The 21,369-nt window shown below is 64.1% G+C and overlaps 1 protein-coding gene across 1 annotated transcript in view; it reads right to left on the bottom strand.

Moving 5' to 3' along the window:
* CCDC187 (coiled-coil domain containing 187) overlaps positions 1–21,369 on the bottom strand; it is a 33,898-nt gene that overhangs the window by 8,787 nt on the left and 3,742 nt on the right. Inside the window, 14 exon segments of the mRNA XM_055089384.1 lie at positions 73–1,214; positions 5,318–5,413; positions 7,751–7,843; positions 8,336–8,841; positions 10,802–10,841; positions 10,844–10,956; positions 10,999–11,115; positions 11,537–12,284; positions 12,634–12,689; positions 12,927–13,074; positions 15,271–15,451; positions 16,626–16,715; positions 16,970–17,079; positions 18,942–19,106. Of these exon segments, the coding sequence (XP_054945359.1) occupies positions 73–1,214; positions 5,318–5,413; positions 7,751–7,843; positions 8,336–8,841; positions 10,802–10,841; positions 10,844–10,956; positions 10,999–11,115; positions 11,537–12,284; positions 12,634–12,689; positions 12,927–13,074; positions 15,271–15,451; positions 16,626–16,715; positions 16,970–17,079; positions 18,942–19,106 (3,605 nt within the window).

Here is a 21,369-nt window from a genome sequence, read left to right as displayed (position 1 = left end):
AGTGGGGTCCCTGCAGAGCGCTGCCACAGCCAGGGGACCCCGGGGGACCTCGGTGGCTGAGCTGGTGCATACCCTGGACTGTGCAGAGTGCGGGACGAAGGTCACGATGCCCGGCGTCGTCTGGGAGACCACGGGGACGGCCTCCCCCTGCTTCCTGTAGACGCCCTGCAGCCTCTGGTTTCTGAGCTCCAGCGCTGGCGTGGCGGAGGCCTTTTTCTTTAGGGCCTGCTGCCGCCAGGCCTCCGTCTTCTGGCGCATGACCTCTCGCAGGGACTCGGAGCCGTGGAGGGGGCCCAGGGGCCCCCGGGGCTTCGGGCAGGGCGGCGGGGGTCGCCCCTCATTCTCCTTCCCAGGCATGTTCCAAAGGGCACCCTGGCTGGGCCTTGGCCAGGCGAGCTTTGCCCCTGAGGGGGTCAGCAGTGGACCCCTGCCCTGGCACAGGGGGCTGGCCCCCTGCGTGAAGGCGGCGCTCCAGGGCCGCCAGGTGGGAGGGCTCGGCCTTTCCAGAGGGCTCCATGGCCTTCGGGCAGGGGCCTCCCGGTCTTCACAGGCGGTCCAGGCCCTCTGCAGACCCCAGGCCTGCCCGGACGAGGTGCTGCGGGGCCGCTGCAGGAAGGGGCCCCATCTTTCAGGGGGGCTCCCGGGCCTCCGGAAGGAGCGGTCCCGTCCTTGGGGGGCCCAGGTCCTCTGTGGACAGGAGGCCCGCCTGGCCGAGGTGCTCCAGGGCCGCTGAGGGAAGGAGTTCAGCCTTTCCGTGGGGCTCCCGGGCCCCCGGAAGGAGGGACCTCGTCCTTGGGCCGCCCGGGTCCTCCGTGGACAGGACTCCCGCCTGGCCGCGGCGCTCCAGCTTGGCGCCGCGGGCAGGCTCCCAGCCCTCTCGGAGGCAGGCGCCCCCTCCGTCACGGCCCGAGGGCTCTTCCGGGAGCCCCGCAAGTCTGGGGGCTTCCAGGGGCTCTGCCGCCTCCTCCCTGCCAGGTCCCTCAGCTCCAGCCCTCGCCTTGGGTGGCCGTCCTGGGCCAGCCACAGCCTGGCCTGGATCTGCTGGCGGAGGTCTCGAAGGACGGCCATCGCAGCCTGGATGTTCACGGGCCCATGGCAGGAAGCCAGGTGGGGAGCATTGGCTGACACCTGCGGGTCACTGCCGACAGAGGTTGATCTAGGCGGCTGGGGGCGGACGGGGGAACTCTCACCAGCTCCAAACATCTTGCCGTGTCCTGCGAAGACAGGCAGTCGCAGGGGTGGCCAGAGCTGCGGGGCTGAGAACCGGAGCCGGCCCCTCCCTCCTCCCTGAGGCCCCCTCTTCGTTCTGCGCCCATCATCCACTCACAGAGCCCTCTGGGGGCAGGTGCCACGTTGGGGTGACTCGAGGCTGAGCCTGGGCACCTGGCGCAGAGCCACCCCCTCTGAATGTGGTGAAAACTAAGGGTGGGGTGCGGGGGGATGTGACACGTCTCCTGGGAGCTGCTGTGGCTCCCGTCCTGCAGCCCCTGAGTCAGGAAAGGCTGGTGGCCGCACCCTGCCTTCTGGGAGCCGAAAGGGTGCCTCTCAGGGACAGAAATCCTTTTCCTGGGCTTTTAAACGTAGCGACTCCCCGAAGTCCCTGTCTGGTGGGGGTTTGGAGGGCATCTGACGGGTCGCTGGGAGAGAGGCGCCGGGCCCGCACCCCGATGCCACTGCTTCCTGGGCGTCTCTCCCTCCGGCCCACACTCCAGATGCCACACCGAGGAGAGCAGAGCCGAGGCGGAGGCACGAGGTACCTAATTCCGCGGTGGGGGCCCGGTCTCTTGAGGGTGCCTTGCTCTGAAGCCTAGGGAGGGAAGGAGGGGGCCCAAGCAGCACCCTCACCAGAGCTTGTCTTTTTCTCCAAGCGTAAACACCAACCAACTCAGAATCTTAAAGAGAAAACGCACACACAGCCGGGTGCCCAGGGCCCTCCGACGCTGGCCCAGATGGGGAGGCTGGCGGCTCCACGCAGACCCGGGAGACCAATTCACACGCTCCCAGAGGGGACGGGGTGAAAACCCTCGTGTCCAGGCCACTCTGGCCACACCCCCAGCCATTAGCCAGCATCCTGGCAGGGCTGTCCCAGGATGACCTTGAAACGTGACCTGATTTCTCTGCTCCTTGGGGGTAATAAAACGTGCTCCCTTCAGATTTGTCTGTAAAACATTCAACACAGGCCCAGGAGCACCGCACACGCTCAGTAAAGGCTGGCCAGTAGTAACGATAGTCACCAGCACAAGCGGGGCTCACGCAGGGCGAGGGGGAAGGCAATGTTACAGCTGATCATTTGCCCTGAGCCAGAGGAAATTAATTTGTTTTTAAACTGGTGAGACTCAGCGGGGATAGGGGAGGGGACTTAAGGAAGACAGTGAGGCTGGCAGGACAAGGGGTCCCGGAGAGCGTGGAAACAAACAGCCACGCCATCCCAAACACAAACCAGCTTTCTTTAATAAATGCTGTCACATAATAAACATCATTCATCAAGGTTTCACTTCATAATCCCAAGTTACGCTCACCAAATGCCAATAGCAGCCCCACCATCATAACAAACCCATCTACAAGGGCCCTGGCAGAGGCAGCGCCGGCCTTGAGCTCACACACACACACGTGTAAGCTCACACGCTTACACAGCCTGTACCTCCGGGGGAGGGGGAGCCAGCCCAGGGAAGGGTGTGTCCCGCAGGGCTGTTCCGGGGGCGTGGCTTACAGGGGGCGTGGCCGTGCCCTCGGGGGTACTTCCTGAGGCGTGGCCTCTGGGGGCGTGGCCTCGGGGCGCGGCTCTGTACCGCCCTTCCCCTTGCGGGAGCTCCATCTTCAGGCCTATGGCTGAAGTCCCTCCTGGTCTGGGCTGGGGAGGGTGCTGTGTCTAGGGGCCAGGATGTGATAGGTGGGTGGCCTCTGCTGTCAGGCACCCTTGTTTGCCCCTCCCTGAGACCACGCCCTCTGCCCCAGGCCCCTGGTGACACCGGAAGGTAAGAGTGAGGTCTTAGGAGCCCCAGACCTGCGTTTAAATCCCAGCTCCTCCTGTCTAGCCACTGGCCCTTGGGCAAGTGACAACTTCCCCGTGCCTCAGTTTCGCCATCTGTAAGCATCTCCCCACAAGGCCACGAGGATGCAAAAGCGAAGCAGTCACCCTCACTACAGGAGTTGCCCAGAAAGGTCAGGATTCTGCTGATCAGGATTGAGTCTGGACTGCCCACCTGCCACATGTGACCCACGAGTGGGACCTGGGGGGTTGGGCTCCCCACAGAGGGTCCTGCGTCCTGGGCCCTGAAGCTGCTGCACTGCCCCAGAATGGCCTCACTCCCTTGGTCAGGGCCCTAGGCAGGGACCACACCAGGTAGGGAGGGGGCCACCTGCTGGCCAGGCCCCTCTCAGCACCCCCATCCCCAGGCCCCTCCATCACTGGCTTCCCCATTAGCCCGCCAGAGGGGTCCAGGTCAATAAATGGGTCCTGATGGGCACATTTTTTTCTTCCACAGAGCAGTTTAATGGCAATTAATTTTTTTACGAGAGGATTTTTAATCTGTGGAAATGGATGAAGTCCCCAAGTGCCCTGTCAAAGTTCCAGGGCTGACCTAATCTATGATAAAAAATGCAAAGTGAGGTGCTATAATCTGAAATTAAATATCGGGCTTCATTTTCCTGCAGCCCGGATGGATGAATATTTTATAACTATTGTGATTTAATTTTTTGTTAACTACAGCGAATTTCTAATTCATCCAATTCCCAAGTCCTGTGGCTCTGACCTCTGAACCCAAACTCATCTCTCCTTAGCCCAGCTGTGACTTCGTCACTGACAGAAACTAATGGTCATCTCCATCAGGGTGACACGGCGGTTACGGTGATGAATGCGGCCCATGGCATGCCCTTTTGACCCAGTGTCAGGCAGAAGGCAGGTCATCTTTCAAGGGAGCCAATAAAAAAAAACAAACCAAAATGGCGAGGAACGGCGGCTGGGGGGGGGGGGGTTGGGGAACACGATACAGAAAATTGTTATATTTTGTGCTTTTTCAGTGGCCTTCCGGAACCTTCTCCATGTCTCCCAGCATCCCTCACTCTGGTTCCAGTGGAGGTTTTCCCGACACGTCCCCATCTCACTCAGGGCCCACCTCCAGCCAGAGAAGGAGGACAGGTACTCCTCCTGCTGGAACCGTCGGCCTGCCCAAGGGCAGAGGAGGCGGTGTCTGATGGCGTGGGCAGACCACACATGGCCCACTCCCGTCCAGGACTGTGATCTCATACCCTGGGGAAACTGAGGCATAGAGATGCTCAGAAACAGCTCGACCCCCAGTGCTGCTGAATCCGAGACCAGGGGCCCCACAGAGCCGACCTCAGCCTCCCAGGGCTTTCTCCAACCAGGGGGCTCTGGCTGGTGTCTCCGAAGCCCGCGGTACAGTGGTCCCAGAGCCAAGGCCCCGAGGGTGGGCCTGGAGAAGGTGCCCCGGCGTGGGCCCAGGTACGCACAGCTGGGCTCTCTCAGGTAGGGAGCACAGGCCTGGAGCTGTCAGGGCCCAACCCCGGCTCGCCTGTGTGGTCCTGGGCAGGACTGTTGAACCTCTCTGAGCCTCAGTTTCCTCATCTACAAAATGGGAGTGAGCCCACCTGCCTTCGAGGAGAGCTGTGAAGGTCACGTGAGCTACGGTCGCTTGAGTGCACGGCGAGTCCGGCACTGAGCGAGGCCACTCCTCCCCGGCCCAGAACATGCTGCAGGAAGGCCCCGGAGGAAGGCCGCCCCCTCTGTTCCCCACACACCCACATCCAGCGCATTCACCCCACGAGCTCCACGAACCTACCAGGCTGGGCAGCTGGGTCTTTGCTGGACGCCAACACCCCACCCAGCCCTCAGGAAAAGACACCTGAATTAGGAATTCCTCTGTGAGCGTGGCCCAGCATCACCAAGACCCCTGAACAGACCTCTCCTGGGTCACAGACGGACGACACGTCTCCAAGGAAAGCAGACGTCGCCCAGCCTTTCCCACCACTGGGAACCCCAGGGGAAACAGGCAACCCGGCCTCACTGCCTGGAGTCTAAATCTCAAACCAGGCGACAGACAGACCACAGCCATGCTTCCCGCCACCGACGGCAGCAAAACGGCCACAGCTCAGCCAGTGACACCGAGTCACGAGAAAGCAAGCACATCTGTCCACCACCAGCTCACATGCCCCCCACTTCACGCCCGCCTTTCCGAGGCGGAGCCAGCGCTGCACCAGCCGTCCTGGCTCCAGGAACAAGCCATGTGCCCACCTCCCGAGCCTGGATCGTAACCTCCTGTCCCCACGGCCTGCCTGGCCCCGAGCGGGCCAACCCTACCTGTGTCTTTGGCAGCTCTCCTAGGGGCGGGCAGCTTGGGGGTCTTCTCTCTCTTGCAAGAACTACCTTTCATCCTTTTGGTTTTTTCCCGTGGAACTTCAGAGAGAGGAGACGGACGGAAGGAAGGGAGAGAAGTTTGAGTCGCAGTGCAACACGTGGGATGAGCCTGCTCGCGGGTCCCCCGACCGTCCCCTCGCGGCCCTCTGCATGGGACCCGCCCCCCCCGGGCAGTCCCCCGCGGGCTGGGCTCACCTCACCCACCCTCGCAACCTCGACTGCACACACGTCCCGAGAGCCCCCGAGCACAGCCGTAGCCTCCCATCTCCGTCCCCTGCGCCCAGCTCAGGGCCGGCCCACGGCACTCATGTTTGTTGAACGAATAAATGACTGAACAGGCCCACAGAGGAAGTCATGGCGGGGCAGCCGGCCAGATGGGACAGCGGCTCCTCAGGGAGAGGAGGAGTGAGCGCTAGACCCAGAGGGGCCTCTGCGCAGTGGGATCCGCGCCGGCTGGATAGGCGGGGACAGGAGATCCAAGTCCCACAGAAGGCACAGAGGCCGACTGGAGTGGACCGGCTGCCCGAGGGCCAGTGTGGGCACGCGGCCCTGCTCTGTCTGGCCTCGTTCGTCTTTGTCCACCACTGGGTGGACGCTGCGTCTCAGAAGCACCGAAAAGCCAACCAGCCAGTGAGCGTGTGAGAGCTGGGCCCGGCCCATCGCGTCCCCAGGGGCCTGGGGAGCGCGGGGAAAGTCTCTCCCGAGGGAGTCTCCAGGCCTCCGCGGTGCAGCCGGGTCCCGGCCTCAGCCCGTCCCTCCGTCCTCAGCACCCAACCCCACTGGCCGGAGGGGCCTCAAGACCAGGCCCACGCGAAAGGACAAACCCTATAGGATTTCGCTCATATGAGGTCCCTAGAGGGGTCCAACCCGCGGAAACAAAGCAACTTTGTACTTAAACGCGGTTAAAATGGTAAACTTTATGTTATGAGTATTTTGCCACAGTAATTAAAAAAAAGAGCCAGGCCCTGCCCCATACCCTGCTTCCAGAGGCTTCCGGGGGGAGCTGGTGACTGATGACACGGGGCACGGAGGCCCCTGAGTGGCCAGTGGCCGGGTCCTGAGCGTGGCTGATGGGCCCCTGCACGTGGGGACGGGGAGAATGACCTGCTGGACGAGCTGAGGTCCTCGGGGCCCTCTGTCCCCGAGGAGAGAGACAGGGGCGTTCCGCCTGAGTCACAGCTGTGGCGTGGGGATGGGTGGGCGCCCCGCTCCCGGGGGAGCTGCCGGTGCCCAGTTAGGCCAGAGCTGGGCGCAGCGAGCGGGTTCTGCCCTTGGCTGCACTCGGGCCGGCCCCTCGCCCCCAACCTGGGGCTGTGCTTGGCTTGCACATCTGGCTGGGACGGACTGGAAACGAGTCTGCAGCTGCCACCCAGAGGGTCCCGACTCGAGTGTCGACCAGCCTCCGTTCCACCCTGGTCACCACGGTGCCGCTGCAATAGGCAACGGTCTCCCTCATTCTCCTCCAACAGCCCCATGGAAAACCCTGGCTGGAGACCCTGAAAGCCTCAGGCCTCCAGGACAGCCTGCCCCCTGCTCCGGAGCCCTCTCCCCCGCTTCCTGGGGTCTCCAGAATCCTGCTGGACTGTAGAGACAGCTCGTCCACCCAGTGCCCACCCTGCACACACAGCGAGCCCGCCAACGCCCGAACCCTCCACGGCCCCCCGCCTACAAAACCCTCCAAGCGCTCCGCTACCGGGGACGCCGAGGTTCCTTAATGCTGCTGCCCTCCCCCCGCCGGGAGCAGCTCCGGCCCGCCTCTCCATCCTCAGCCCTCCTGTCTGTCGAGTAAATGAGTCAGCCAAAGTCTAGTGGTTCCCTGGGCCCCGGGACCCTTCCTACCCCACCTGGAAGTCTGCCAACCCACTGCCGACCCTTCAGCATCTCCCCGGCAGGGCAAGGCCATCTGTGGGACAGGCAGGCAGTGCCTCCTGCCTGCAAGATGGAACAGCGAGCCCAGGAGCTGACGGGGCCTGAAGGACCTGAGGCCTGGCATGTGACCATGCGGGGAAGACCTCACCTATTCTGTGCAGGAGAGCTCAGCAAGGAGACGCCCCTGCCCAGCCCCCCTGCCCTTTGAGCCCCAGCCTGCCCTTCAGGGCCTGCTTGGATTCCTTCCCTGCTGGTTAGAAATCGGGCGCCAGAGCATGGCGGGCTGGCTTCAAATCCCTGCTTGGCCCCTTCATGGCTGGGGTCCTCTCTGACCCTCAGTGTCCTCCTCTGTGAGTGGGAAGCTAATAGAGACATTCGCACAGAGTGAGAGAGAAGCTGCCTGGAGAGTGCTGTGGCTCCAGGACCGTGCCACCCACTCCTGGGCCTGAGTGTCCAGTGGGGGCAGTCGGGGGGGATGCCAGGATAGCTGGCCGCAGAGCCACTCACCTGAGGCCTGCCGCTGGGAGACCCTGGAGGCCTCACGCCCCTGGCCAGGTGTTGCCTTGTCTTCGACTCCACTTTCAGCCCCACTCAGGATGCCTGAGCCTGGAGCGGAGTGACAAGAAGGAGAATTGTGGGGACGGAAGAGTCCGTGAAGAAATGTCCAGGGAAAGGTCCCCGTTTGGCAGCCGCTCAGAAGCCTTTAAACATGGCCTTGATGCCCAAGCCTGAGGGCACAGTCCCTTCCACGCCTCCCGCATGCCTTCCAGCCCCCCTGCACCCGCCCTTCCATCCACCAACCCTCTGGCTCCCACCCACCCATCTCCATCTCCTGGATGAGTCGATGCTTCCTTCTGCTTAAACCCAGCTCAGATGCATCCCCATCCCTGGGAGGACGCTACCTCCTCTTGGCTTCCCAGGCTCCAAGACCCTCCCAGGGCCGCGGGGCACGCTGCACCGGCCTTCCCAGAGGGCCACCAGCGCAGGCGGGGCCACCCACGTGCCCAGCACAGCCCGGCCTGCAGCAGCCCAACCTCAGCCGTCTCCCCCCCGCCCCCTGCCTGTCCCTCGCCAGGGAAAGCTGCCACTGACCTGGGTAGGCCAGGGCTGGAGCGGCGTTTGTCGGCTTTCGGGCCTTCCTCCGGGGGGCTGGCGTGGGGGCTTTGTAGAGATATGAGGCGCTGGCGGGCGCCGAGGTGGCCAGGGAGGTGCAGCTCGCCTGCCACTGTGCCTGGGCCCGGATCTTGTCCCTCAGCTGCTCCAGCCGGGGAGTGCGCTCCCTGGGCTGCGGCGGGGGCCCCAGCACCTGGGGGGTCCTCGCCTTCCCGGTCCCGTGGGGAGGTGTGCATGACTCATGGCCCCCCGAGGAGCCAGAGAGGCGGCCCGATGACACCGAGCTGTCCCCACCCCTGGCCTCCTCATCTGTCAACCACACCAGGAGGCTGCAGGCCTTGCCCCGGGGGCCGGGCTCCTCCGGGTAGTCAGACGAGGCCACGAGGGGAGATCCCCGCTGGGCGCCTGCCTGCTGGGAGGGCTCAGGCCACCTCACAGCAGCCATGACTTCATCCTCAGCTGCAGGTAGATGGAGCCTGTCTTCCCTCGGGAGAGAGAGGCAGACACAGCCTGTCAGGTGCGGAGACGTGGTGGTGCTGAACAAGGCATCTCACACGCACCCCCACTGTCTCCAGTGCCCTCCCACTCCCCATTTTCCTATCTCAGAGTGAGAAAGGTGGGAGGTGCCCATAAAAAGTACCCCCCCATTGGTGGCAGTGCTGCGACGTTCTCTCTCGGATCCGGACCGCGCCCCTTTGAGGTGGGCACTACATTAGCCTCATGTACAGGCTCTGGGGAAGGCCCGCAGCAGAGGCAATCCGGCCCAAGTCCTGACTCCTCACACCAACTCGGCTGCGCTCCAGGGGGGGCGTGGCCACCTCCCCAGCAGCGCCTCGGCCCTCGTGTGCTGACACACACACCCAAGTCGGCAGACACTAACTGGACTTGGCACCGGCCTTCCCAACGGCTGGTCTCCCTGGGGCCCCAAGGGAGAGAGGGCACTGCCTCTATCTATCTTCGGGGCGGGGCTGGATCATTTCCCCGGGGCAGGTGGGCGGCATCCGCATGACCGGGGATGACGCTGCAGCACGGCAAGGGTGGAGCCAGTGAACCCCCATCGCCACCTGCCCTCGGGTCAGAGGTGCTTTCCCGGGGCAGCCCCCGTGGTCTAGAGCCGGGCATCCATCCTCACTCAAGGCAAGCTGGCTCCTGCCCAGGCCCGGATGCCGGTCTGTGCTGGTCCCCTGGCCCATGCTGGAAACCCTCAGGACGGTCATGGAAACTGGGTGGGTACAGTGGGCTGCAGGGCCCTGGGCTGGCAAAAGCCTGGGGCCTTCCCAAGGCACTGCCTCTCAGCAGGGGTGAGAATTCCAGACGGCCCTGTGACAGCATAATAGCCCCGTGTCACTCAGTGACAGACAGCCAGGGCCTTCGGCGCCTGCTGGGGCTCCGGGCAGCCCCCCACTCCAGTCTTCCCAGGGCGCTGGGGGTCAGGCTGGGCCCGGGCTGGGCTGGGGGCGGCGTGCGGGGCTGGGGGCGGGGATGATTAGGGGCGGGGGTAGCTCAGCCCCAGGCTGGCGGCCGGCTCAAGGTTCAGTCCCGGTGGGGTCAGCCTGGGGGCCCGGGTGCAGGAGAGAGGAGCCAGCCCGGGCCACGTCCCCAGCAGATGGATGAGGGGCTGAGCGCTCCGGCCCTGACGCTTCGGCTTGTGGGGACAGGTCGGGGGAGGCGGGCACCGGCTTCCTGCTCTCCCTGGCACCTTCTCAGTGCACCCCTTCGACCACAGAACTAGAGGCTGGAGAGGCCTGAGCGCCAGGAGAGCATCTCAACCTGTCCAACTCCAGTGGGCTTGCTACCACCTGCTCGACCGCCCTGGCGCCAGGGCGGTGTGGCGAGGGGGACGCGGCCTGTGCCATCTGCTGGCCCTGGGCTCCGCGTGGTCCCCCGAGGAGGAGAGCTGGTTCCTCCTCCGGCTCCGCCCTAGCTGGCAGGGTAACCTCGGGCCACCAGACGCCTCACGCCAGCCTGCCTCTGGGTATTGTGACCCTCTGGTGACGGAGTGGCCCTCAGGGAGGGGCTGAAATGGTTAGCAAAACTCCTTCATTTTAGGAATTGCCCTAAAGGCACTCCTTCCGGGGGGGGGGGGCAGAGAAAGGCGGGTCTGCAGCAAAGGACCCCCTAATTCCAGGCGGGCATGGAGAATGGAGAGCCGTCCTTGAGGCTCCTTCTAAAGGACCCGTCCTGGGGAACCGGGGACACCTGGAGACGCTGCCCTCTGGGCAGCGCGCAGGGCGGGGCTCTGGTCACTGCGACACAGCCGCCAGCAGGAGGGGGAGTCGCCCCGGGCAGACCCTGCCTGGAATGTGAGGTGCCCCCTCCAGCCCCGCGCAGCCTCCCCTGTAGTTGGGGCCGGGGTGAGGCAGGCACAGAGCCAGCAGGACCCCAGATCCAGCCTCCGGCTCCAGGGCCCTCAACCACACCTGCTGGCCCAGACAGACGACGTACCTCTGCGGCCAGGTCCCCCGGCCGGCAGCACGGCGACCGCCGTCCGGCTCTGCCCCGTCCTCCTGGCCTGGAGCCCCGCCCTGCCTGGGCTGGCCCGCTCCGCTGGGCACCTGGCTCAGCGAGGCTGAAGCGGAGCAGGTCCCACCCGTGTGTTTCTTTAGGACGTTTGCAAGCGGCTGGTCTCCCAGGGAGCTGACCTGGGGCCGCACAGGAAGGCGGCCCCGCCAGGAGAGCTGCAGGCAGCTTCCGCTCCCCTGGGGGGTGGGGCGGCGACATAGGGAATGACCAGGGCGGCCCCCACGCGGCCCCAGAGGCTGGATAGGGGAGGGGACGCCAAAGACAGCTCCGCCTCCTTCGCGCACAGAGAGCCCCCGACCCCTGGGCAGAATCCGTCTGCGGCCTTGGCGAGGGCGAAAGGGCTCGCCCGCCGCCCTGCGAAGACCCCGCCTGCGCCGCTCCCAAGCCGAGGCCTGGCCCCTTTACCGCAGGCCTTCCTCCCCGCCACCCCCTCAGGCTCCGCCAGCAGGTGGGGTCCGGGGGGCGGGGGTCCTCCCAAGGTCCTCTGGACTCTCCAGCCCCCCTTTAGCGGGGACTGAGCTGCCCCCGGGGCTCAAGGAGACCTACTCCTCCAGGAAGAAGCCGCGTCATAAACACGACGGGCCGTCGGCTTAAACCCTCTACGGGCGGTGAGAGCAAAATCATGAAAACAAGCGCGTGGCGAACTTGAAAACAAACCCAGCGGCCTCCCTGCCCAGGGCCCCAGCTCCGGTCGCCCCTGCCCGGCTGCAGCGGCCCCTGGGCTTGGCTCTGGGCTGCAGCTGGGTGGCCGCGGGCGGCAGTGTCAGCGCCCGCCTGGCTCGCCTTCCGCGGGGCTCGGAGAAGGCTGCTGGGCAGGGGCCACAGCCGGGGGCGAGGAGCAGCCCCCGTGCGGGCTCGCCCACCTGGCAGCGTCGCAGCTGAGCCCAGAGCCGCAGGCCCCCGAGGACCGAGGCCCCTCCAGCGGGTGTGGCGCACGCGGCTCCCCGCCCTGATATCCTCCCTGGGCCGTGCCGGCCTGACGCCACTCTCTGAGAAAGTCCCCTCACCTCCCGGTGAGCGGGGCCCCGTCCCTCTGTCCCTTGGGGGGGCCGCTGGGGGATGGGGGAGGCCTGTGTGCAGATGCCCCTGGCTTCGCGACCCCCGGCACGGTCGGGGCAGGGGGAGGCGTGGCCATCCCGTCTCAGCTGTGCCGCCCACGGTCCTGGGGAAGGAGTGCGGCCCCGCTCCTCGCGCTCAGCCCCAGCCTCGTGTCCGGGGCCGGGCAGGGTCAGAGGCCGGGGGTCGGGGGTCTTCGCGGCCGCCACACCCCCAGGGCCGGGAGAGGCAGCACCCGTGGGTCCCCGGGGCCGCGCCAAGCTCGGCCAGGTCTGAGAGGGGTCACAGGGGACGGGCCTCTCGGCTGGGAGGGGCTGCACGAAGAGCAAACGGAGCGGCCTGTGTCCTCCTGCCCGGCACACGGTGGACGCAGAGGTAGAGCCCCGACTCCAGACACGCCAGGTGCTCGCCGGCGACCTCGGGCGCGCCCTTCAGTTTGCTCATCAGGAAAGTGGGCGCAACAGTCGCCCCCACGTGTCAGGGTTCTCGAGAGCGTCAGGAGACACCTGGTACTCAGTGCCCCGCGGGTTGGGCACAGACTGAGAAATGAGAGCCGGGCACCTCTGTTCCCACCCGGCCCAGTGCAGCCCCCATGACACACCTGCACCGCGAGGCCGGAGAGCGGTGACCCACCAGGGCAGCCGTTTCTGTCCCTCGCTGCCGCCAGGGGCTCCCCCCTGGCCTGGGGCCTGGCATACCATCCGCCACACCCGCCGCCGGCTGCACCGTGCGTGCGAAGCGGCCGGGCTGGCTGCTGGGTCGGGTGGGGCAGCGGGTGGCGAGGGACGCCCGCCTCCGGACGCGGCCCTCGCTCGGCGCTAGTCAGCCTGTCTGATCTACTCTCCCCACCGTGTCCCTAGGACAGCCAGCCCCGAGCAGGCTGAGGACGGTTGGACCACGCTGCCCGCGGCCTCCGGGGCCCCCGGGTCAGAGACCACACAGGAGGCGGCAGCGACAACAGCTGGCGCAGGCCGGGACGCTGGCACGGCACCTGCCAGCCACCTGCCAGACGCAGCCCTGGGGAAGCAGCGGCCCCGCGGGGGCCACACCCACGCCAGCCCCGGCCACGCCGAGAGTCTCCAGCGCGGCAGACCTCGCCCAGAAGCCACAAGGCAGCCGGGGCCCAGGGGGCACAGGGGCTGAGAGGCCAGAGGAAGCCGTCCCGAGGCTGACCCAGGCTCCGGGCACATCGGGGAGGTGACGTGCAGACGGCAAGGGCACCTGGGCACTCGCGCCGGGCTGCTCAGAGGCACACGCTTCCCCTTTGATACCTGCCGTGCGCACACACACACACACACACAGAGACACACACACACACTAGACACACACAGACACAGACACACTAGACACACACAGACAAATAAGACACTACACACACACAGATACACCAGACACACACAAACAACACAGCACACACACACTACATACCACACACACACACACTACACACACTAGACACACACAAATAAGACACTACACACACACACATACACCAGACACACACAAACAACACAGCACACACACACTACATACCACACACACACACACTACACACACTAGACACACACAAATAAGACACTACACACACACACATACACCAGACACACACAAACAACACAGCACACACACACTACATACCACACACACACACACTACACACACTAGACACCACACACACAGACACACACAAACACCACACCACACACACACTACACACCACACACACACTAGACACACACAGACAAATAAGACACTACACACACACAGATACACCACACACACAGACACACACAAACACCACACCACACACACACACACACACACACACGCGCACACAGGCCCAGTACGTCCCCCAGGTGGCCTGGCCCTGTCACCTTGCCCACTGTCACACCACGCAGAGCAGAGACCTGCCCTCGGCCCTGGCCCCCCAAATTAGGAGCACCCGGCAGCCCTGGGAAAGGAGCCTGGGGACATGACACAGCCAGCATGGCTTTGCCCCCAGGAGGTCCCAAGTCCTCAGAGGGAGCCCTCAGACAGGAAGACCCCTCCCGAGGGGGGCAGGGCGGAGGAGGGGTGGCTGGTCTGCACTCAGCCAAGCCCACGGCAGGAAGTGCCCGGGGAGGCCCGGCAGGGCTCGGGCAGAGACCCCAGAGGACTCACCCGCTGGAAGGCTCCAGGCCGCCCCGTCCGCGGGAGGGGGCGGGGCAGCAGCCATGGCTCCCCGGCCAGCGGCAAGCAGAGCGCAGGGACCCGCGCGCCCAGGCCTCCAGGTCCGGGGAGGTCAGGCAGGGAGAGGTCCGCCCCGACGTTGCCAAAGAAACCCTGGGCGTCCCTCTGACAGTGCGGGCTCCTCCCCCAGGCCGCTGGGAGCCCGCAGGACCCGTGCCAGGCGCCGGGGGCCTCCCCTGCGCCAACGCCCCACCCGGGCGGAGGTACACATGTGGGGCACCCTCCCTACCGCACGAGGAGCCGCTCAGAGCCCCGCTTTCGCCCTCCTCCCCAGAACCCGCACCCCGCACCGGGGCTCTGGGGGCTGCCGGGAGCCGGGGGCCTGGAGGTGGACGCGTGCCACCCCTTCTGACACAGGACGTGAGGCGTGGGTCACCGGGACGGCTCACACCTCCAGGGCAGCCCGCCAGGCGGGGATACCGGGTCGGCGGTGTGTGGGGGTCGGGGTGGGGGGGACGTGTGTGCAGGCACGGGGCGCCGCGCCGTCCGGTTGCACCAAACTCACAGACCGCAAAGCCCCTCGCATCCTCGGGGTCAGCACGGCAGCCTCGGCCGAGCGACGGGAGGTGGCGCTTTCCCGTGGCCCTTACACTGGTTTTCCAACTAAGGGTGCAGGTGAGTGTGGGGAAGGGCGTGCTGTCCCCCCCGCCCCCGTCCCTCCCATCCAGCTCCAACCACAGGCCTGCGGGGGAGGGGGGCAGGGAGGGTGCCCCGGGGTCCTGGCGGCTGCCCGAGAAACATCCAGTCTTCCCAGCTGCCAACTAAGCTGGCTATGGGGCCACACCGGCAGGTGGCGCCCTGTCCCCGTCATGGAGGGGGAGCCAGGCCCCTACGGGGGTGCCAGGGGACCGTAACACAGGCCTTTGCTGTTCCTGCCCACCCCACCCCCACAGTTATGTCCCTCCCCCAAAAAACTCTAGAAAAATAGGCTTTTGCGAAGAAACTCCTCTTGGTGTTCAGGAAGTTTGGATTTAGGGACGGAGACTCAGAGCAACCTGGCCTCTCAAATGCTCAGGGGTATGTCTGCCCCCCGGAGGTGGTATGGGGGGCAGCAGGCCCTCAGTCCCTGGGGAATTGCTGGATGCTGTCCCGGGAGAGCCAGGCACCTGGAAAGGTCACCTCGGACTGGAGCTGGACCCTCCAAGAAAGACCACGCTGGAGGTGGCTGGGACCCTGGGCCAGAGGGTCCGCAGGGCGCCGACCCCTGCGGTCGGCGGGTGTAACGCTGGAGCTCTGCACCCCTGCCTGGGCCGCCTCGGCCGCCGTGAGCCAGGAGGTATCTGGCACCTGAAGACGGGCGGGCTCAGGCGTGTGCACAGGTTGGCTTCGTCCATCGATGTCGGAGAGATGGGGAGAACCCACCTGGCCTGAGGGCTGGGCACGGTGGCTGGAGCCTACACAGAGCCGAGTTCCTCCCTCAATTTCTGGAACATCCTCCTCGCCCCAAGTCGACCAACAAAGACCCCAACACTTCCAGGGGGCGGCAGCAGTGCATCCGCTGTCCAGACTCAGCCCCCAGGGGCTTGGCACCCCCCTGGGGGGGGTCCCGCTGTCTGGCCGCTGCCCTGAGCGGCAACCCCAGCCTGTGCAGAACACCTCCCGCTGGAATTCTGAGATGCAGACTTCAGATCCAAAAAGCACCACGGCTGAAAACACGTTACTTTCTTTCTTTGTTAAAAGGAAATGCGTCAATGCGAACACCGAGACAACTTTCCTGGCCGCCCGGGCCACCTCTTCAGCCCACGGGTTCCAGGTCTGAAAACTGGCTCGGCCAAAACCCACGCCAGGGACTGTGGCGCTTCTATCGGGGCAGCCACCCTCTGCCTCTCAGTCATCCGTCCTTAATTTACTCTGACAGATGTAAGAGGCCTTCCTCAGAGGCACCTGGGGTAGCTGCACTGGGAAAGGGAATGGCCGACATGGTACAGACATCAGGACGCAGGGCCAGGGTTGATACTGACGCCCAGAGAACGCTGTCAGAGGGGCAGTTAACAGAGTTCTGTCCACGGTCCAGCTTAGAGCGGGTCCGCTGGGTCACAGACCCCTGGGTGGGCCCCTCCGAAGTCTGCGGATGTAGAATTCACAAACCCCACGTCGGATCCATGGTCCGCGGGGTAACAGCTATTGTTGTGATCATGGTGGGAAGGTTAAGGGTATGAAACGTCTCCCCTCCATGGCCCAGAGAGTAAAGCAGAAACAGCATCACCTCCAGGGTAGGGGGACGGGGAGACGGGTGCCCTCCTGGCGGATCCGAAGGATGCAGGGGGGCTGGTCCCCAGCTTACCTCACTTTCATTCTCCAGCCCAGTCCCTGCTGAAAGGGAGTAGGTCGTGGAGCCCGACCACAGCCTCCAGGGCAGGGTGACGTGGCCCCAGGGATACGAGGCCCTGCGGTGTGGTGCAGCCTCCGTCCCCTTCAGAGACAGACCGCCTTCTCTACGTGGGATGCACACGGCACCTACCGCAGGTCTGTCCGGGGCTGTGTCCGACTCCCTGCCCTGAGTCACACGCATCCCAAGGACCCGGCTCATCAGGGGCGCGATGCTGCTGTGCTGGCCGGACAAGACGCGGGTGACACGTGCTCTCTCAGAGGGCGGCCTCCAGCGGCAGCAGATACAACAGCCAGGACTGGGAAAGATTGCAAGGGCTGCCGCACCGTGAACACTCTAGAGGTCCAGGGGAGGGGTGCATCCCCGGGCGTGCCCTCCAAGCAAAGGCCAGGTGGTTGCATCTTGCACCTCCCACCTGGAACAGGGAAGCACCATGCCTGGCAAGCCTCTCGGGTTCTGGAGGCAGCACAGCCCACGCCTAGGGATGTGCTCTGGCCATTTCCCCGGTGACGCAGAAGGCCGCCAGCGTGGAGGGCGACCCGGAGCGGGAAAGGGCCCCCGGCAGGCAGGCTGGCATTGCCCGCATCTGTGATGGGCAAGGCTTGTGGGGTTGGGGGCCAGAGGGAGGGAGAGTCATGGCCCAGGCCCCGGGCTCTGCGTGGAGGCCACACCATCGGAGGAAGAGTTTCACCCTGCTGTGGCCTGAAGGTCTGTGTCCTTCCCAGATCCGTATGTTGAGCCCTAAGGCCCCGTGTGGCTGTATCTGGAATAAGGAAGTAATTACTGTTCAATGAGGTCAAGGCGAAGGGGGGCTGATCCGATAGGATTGGTGTCCTAATAAGAGGAAACACAAGAGAGCTTATGCTCTGTCTCCTGGCCCCCACGTGCACACACAGAGGAAAGGCTACGCGAGGACACAGCCAGAAGGTGGCCGTCTGCAAGCCCCAAATTCCTCCCCAGGAACCAAATCTGCTGGTGCCTTGATCTTGGATGTCCAGCCTCCAGGCCGGTGAGAAATAAATGTCTGTTGTTTAAGCTGTCCAGTCGGTGGTGTTTTGTTACCCGGCTTGAGCTGACTAAGAGACTTGCCTACTGGGCCCTGAGACGGATGCCCGGCCAGGCTCCAGATATGACACGACACGGCAGGGACTGCCCACCACAAGCTGGGCCCAATCGGGCCACCGGGTCACAAAGGGGCTTTTTGATGGTTCACAGTGGCTCCTTGCCCTAATTCTGAGCTTTGACCAGCCTTGCAGGGACCCTGGGGCCTGGGGCCCTGTATCTGGGGAGGGAGGCCCCGGCGCCCCACCTCCTTCCTTCCTGCTGCTTCCCCGTTCAGCTGCCCGGTGCCAGACACAGCTCTTTTGGGAAATGTCCACGCTCCCGCCCTGGGAGATTCGCGGTCTGAAGGAGGGAAGGCGGTGCCAACCACAGGGAGGGGCAGGAGGGGCAGGTACCCTTCCGACCGGGGGCTCCCTAGGGCCTCACGTGCTTTGCTCCATTAAGGCTGCCGTCCCTGTACACCTCAACCATCCCCCTGGATTAATTAGGACCACAGACACAGAGGCCCCACACCCAGGACAACCTGAAAACCAGGCATGGCCTCAGGGCTCGGCATCCCCAGGGTCCTTCCCTCTCCCCGAGGGACTGACCAGATGACTCGGAAATTAGGGAAAGGACCCACTGTCCTTGTCCCAGGGCAACTGTGAAGGATCAACCCATGAAAACGGCCCCTACCACCCTGCGCTTTGTAACCCTGGGCTGAGGCCACACAGGCCTGGGAGAGGAGGCTGCTGGCAGAGCAGAAGGGCCAGGAGAGGGCGCTGAGGAGGATGCGGGGTTTCCATGGCAACCTTCAGCTGCCTAGGCTGGGAACCACTGGGCAGAGAGGCTCAGGGAAGGGACCCCCGTGGGTGTGTGGGCCGGGCTGGCAGGAGTGTGGCCCCACTCTCCTGCTCTCCTTTCACTTCATCGCTGCTGGACAGACAGATGGACATTGCTCAGGGACCCCACGGAGGCAGGCAGCTCCTCCGGCTGCTGGGCGCCCGCTTTGTGCCTCACCCCTCCCGGGAGGCAAGTCCAGACGTGGGCCGGCGGGGAAGGGCAAGGGGTGCGTAGCACCTCTTGAGGACACCTGTGGTAGGGCTTCCAGGGCCCAGGGTGCCCTGAACAGCTGGCCGCCTCCCCCCTCTGCCCAGAGTCCCGTGCCCCCAACACTGCTTCCCGGTGCAGGGCACCCCTGAGCTCGGCACCCTGCCTCTGCCTTCCCTGCCCTCCCCTCCTCCCCGGGAAGTGGCCGCACGTCCCCTGAGTGCCCTCCGTCCCCTCGACACGGCTCTGCGCTCCTGCGGCTCCAGCCCAGACTTGGGGGCGGCACGTTCCCCCTCCAGGACTGCCTGGGGGTGACGGTGTCTGAGGGCAGGGGAGGGTTGGGGGCTGGGACCTCACCTCCTCCACACCTGGCGGGGGGCAGGGTCTTCAGGCAGGTGTGGGGGGCTCCCGCAGGGCTGAGTGGGTGTCCCGGGGACCAGGTGTCCTCCAGGTTCTGCGACCACAGCCCCGGTGTGGCAGGTGGCACACAGGTGATGAGCATCCAGTGCTCAGGGGCCAAGGCTAGGGGCAATGAGAATGAGGGGAGGGGTGCTGACGGGAGGAGGCCCCTCCTGCAGGGCCCAGGGCTCAGGGACCTTCCTCAAGTTCCAGCCGTTTTTCCAGGTTCCCAGCCGGCAGGCCTGCTCCTGTCCCTCAGCCTGGCGGCCCCAGAGGCACCTGGGCTCCCTCCGGCCTTGCTGTCAAATGGAGCACCTGTCCCAGAGGGGCAGGCAAACTCCCGGCCCATCGGTCCCACACACGAGTCTCACGTCTGCTGTGTTCCAGGCCTACGCCAAGGGCTTCGCAGGCAAGACCTCATTCAGCGGGCTCCCGTTTGAGAGAGAACAGAGAGGCCCGGAGAAGGGCTGGGGCCCCAGGTCGTGAGCAGCCCTGCTGTGTCCCAAGCCCCACACTTGCCCTACGCTCTAGATGAGCGGGGGGGTCTGAATGCAGAGAGGATCTGTCATCAGTCAGTGAGCATCTGTGTGTCAGCCCCATGCCAGGAGCTTCAGCGATCCCAGCTGGTCCTTGCCTACCTGGAGCACACAGGTGCTCTGCCAAGCCTTTTGCCCACCAGTCAGGACCTGGTACATAGCAGTGACACGTTTATAAGGTGACTGTCACACAGCCTCCACCCCCAGATGTGTCTGTGACGTCCAGGTAATGCTCACAATATAAGGTAAATGGGGAGGGACTTGCCTAGCGGTCCTGGGTTAAGACTCTGTGCTTCCACTGCAGGGGGCACGGCTTTGATCCCGGGTCAGGGGAACTAAGATCCTGCATGCTGTGCAGCTGCGGCCCAAAGACGTTTTTTTTAATGTTAATTGGGAGCAAAAGGCTGCAAAACTACCTGTGCTACATGATCCGAGTTGTGTAGCAACCCTCGTCAGTGCATGCCGAGAACTGGGTGTAGTGGGGCGAATGGCGGTCCCCAAAGAGACATCCACCTACAACTGTAAATGTGACCTCGTTTGGGAAAAAGGGTGATTGGAAATGAAATTAAATTAAGGCTCTTGAGATGAGATCATCCCCAGTTAGGGTGGGTCCTAAATCCAAGGCAAGTCCTTTCAGGAGGAGAGAAAACATAGACTAAGAGGAGAGACACAGGGAGAAGAGGGGAGGGCTCATGAAGACAGAGGCGGACATGGGAGTGATTTGGCCACAAGTCACGGGACACAGAGGCAGGAAGGACTCCTGCTGGACCCGCCAGACAGAGCGGGACCCCGCCAGCACCTAGATTCTTCTGGCTTCCAGAGCTGAGAGAGAACAAATTTCTGTCATTTTAAGCCACCCAGTCGTGGTCATTTGTTACAGCAGCCGTAGGAGACGAATACAGAGGCCCACGCGCCATCAGGTAGTGTTTAACCAGCACTTACTGTGCCTCCTGTCATAGTCCCAATGGGTCCAGCCCCCCAGCGAGCCTGGGAGGTAAGTATCAGAGAGACAGAACTTGCCTGGCTTGAAATGTGAACCCAGGCATCTGGCTCTTAACCACAGCATGGCCTGGCTTCTCTCCCCAGAGGGTCTGGGCCCACAGTCCGTCATCACACTCCTGGAATGGGGAGCTGCCAGTGGGCAGAGAACCCCCAAACGGGAGAAACCCACTGCATTTTCTGTTTGCCTGGGGGACTTCCTAGTATTTATTTGGATCAGCAGATTTGCCTTCCTAATTCTGTTTGGTTTAGGCTGTTGTTAAAAGGTTCCCTCTCGGGCTTCCCTGGTGGCGCAGTGGTTGAGAGTCCGCCTGCCGATGCCGGGGGCATTGAGAGTCCGCCTGCCGATGCAGGGGACACGGGTTCGAGCCCCGGTCCGGGAAGATCCCACATGCCGCGGAGCGGCTGGGCCCGTGAGCCACAACTACTGAGCCTGCGCATCTCGAGCCCGTGCCCCGCAACAAGAGAGGCCGCGATAGTGAGTGGCCCCCGCTCGCCGCAACTGGAGAAAGCCCTCGCACAGAAACGAAGACCCAACACAGCCAAAAATAAATAAATAAATAAATAAAAATTTAAAAAAAAAAAGGTTCCCTCTCCCACCCCACACCCAAGGCCTGCAACACCTGCTGTCCACCCTGCAGCCCCCACTCTCCAGGGACTTTGAGGCCCCAAGGGGCTGTGGGTGACGTCTTAGGGGACTTGGCGCAGTGGGGGGCACATACCCTAAAACTGTGCAGAAGAATGAGCTCTTTCTCAGGGTAACGAGATTTTTAGAAATGGTGGTAAAAATGAGTGTTCTGGGCTTCCCTGGTGGCGCAGTGGTTGAGAGTCCGCCCGCCGATGCAGGGGAC

This window comes from Physeter macrocephalus, chromosome 13 (genome assembly GCF_002837175.3).
Source record: "Physeter macrocephalus isolate SW-GA chromosome 13, ASM283717v5, whole genome shotgun sequence".
NCBI lineage: Eukaryota > Metazoa > Chordata > Mammalia > Artiodactyla > Physeteridae > Physeter > Physeter macrocephalus.
This window is presented reverse-complemented; position numbering and strand designations above follow the sequence as displayed.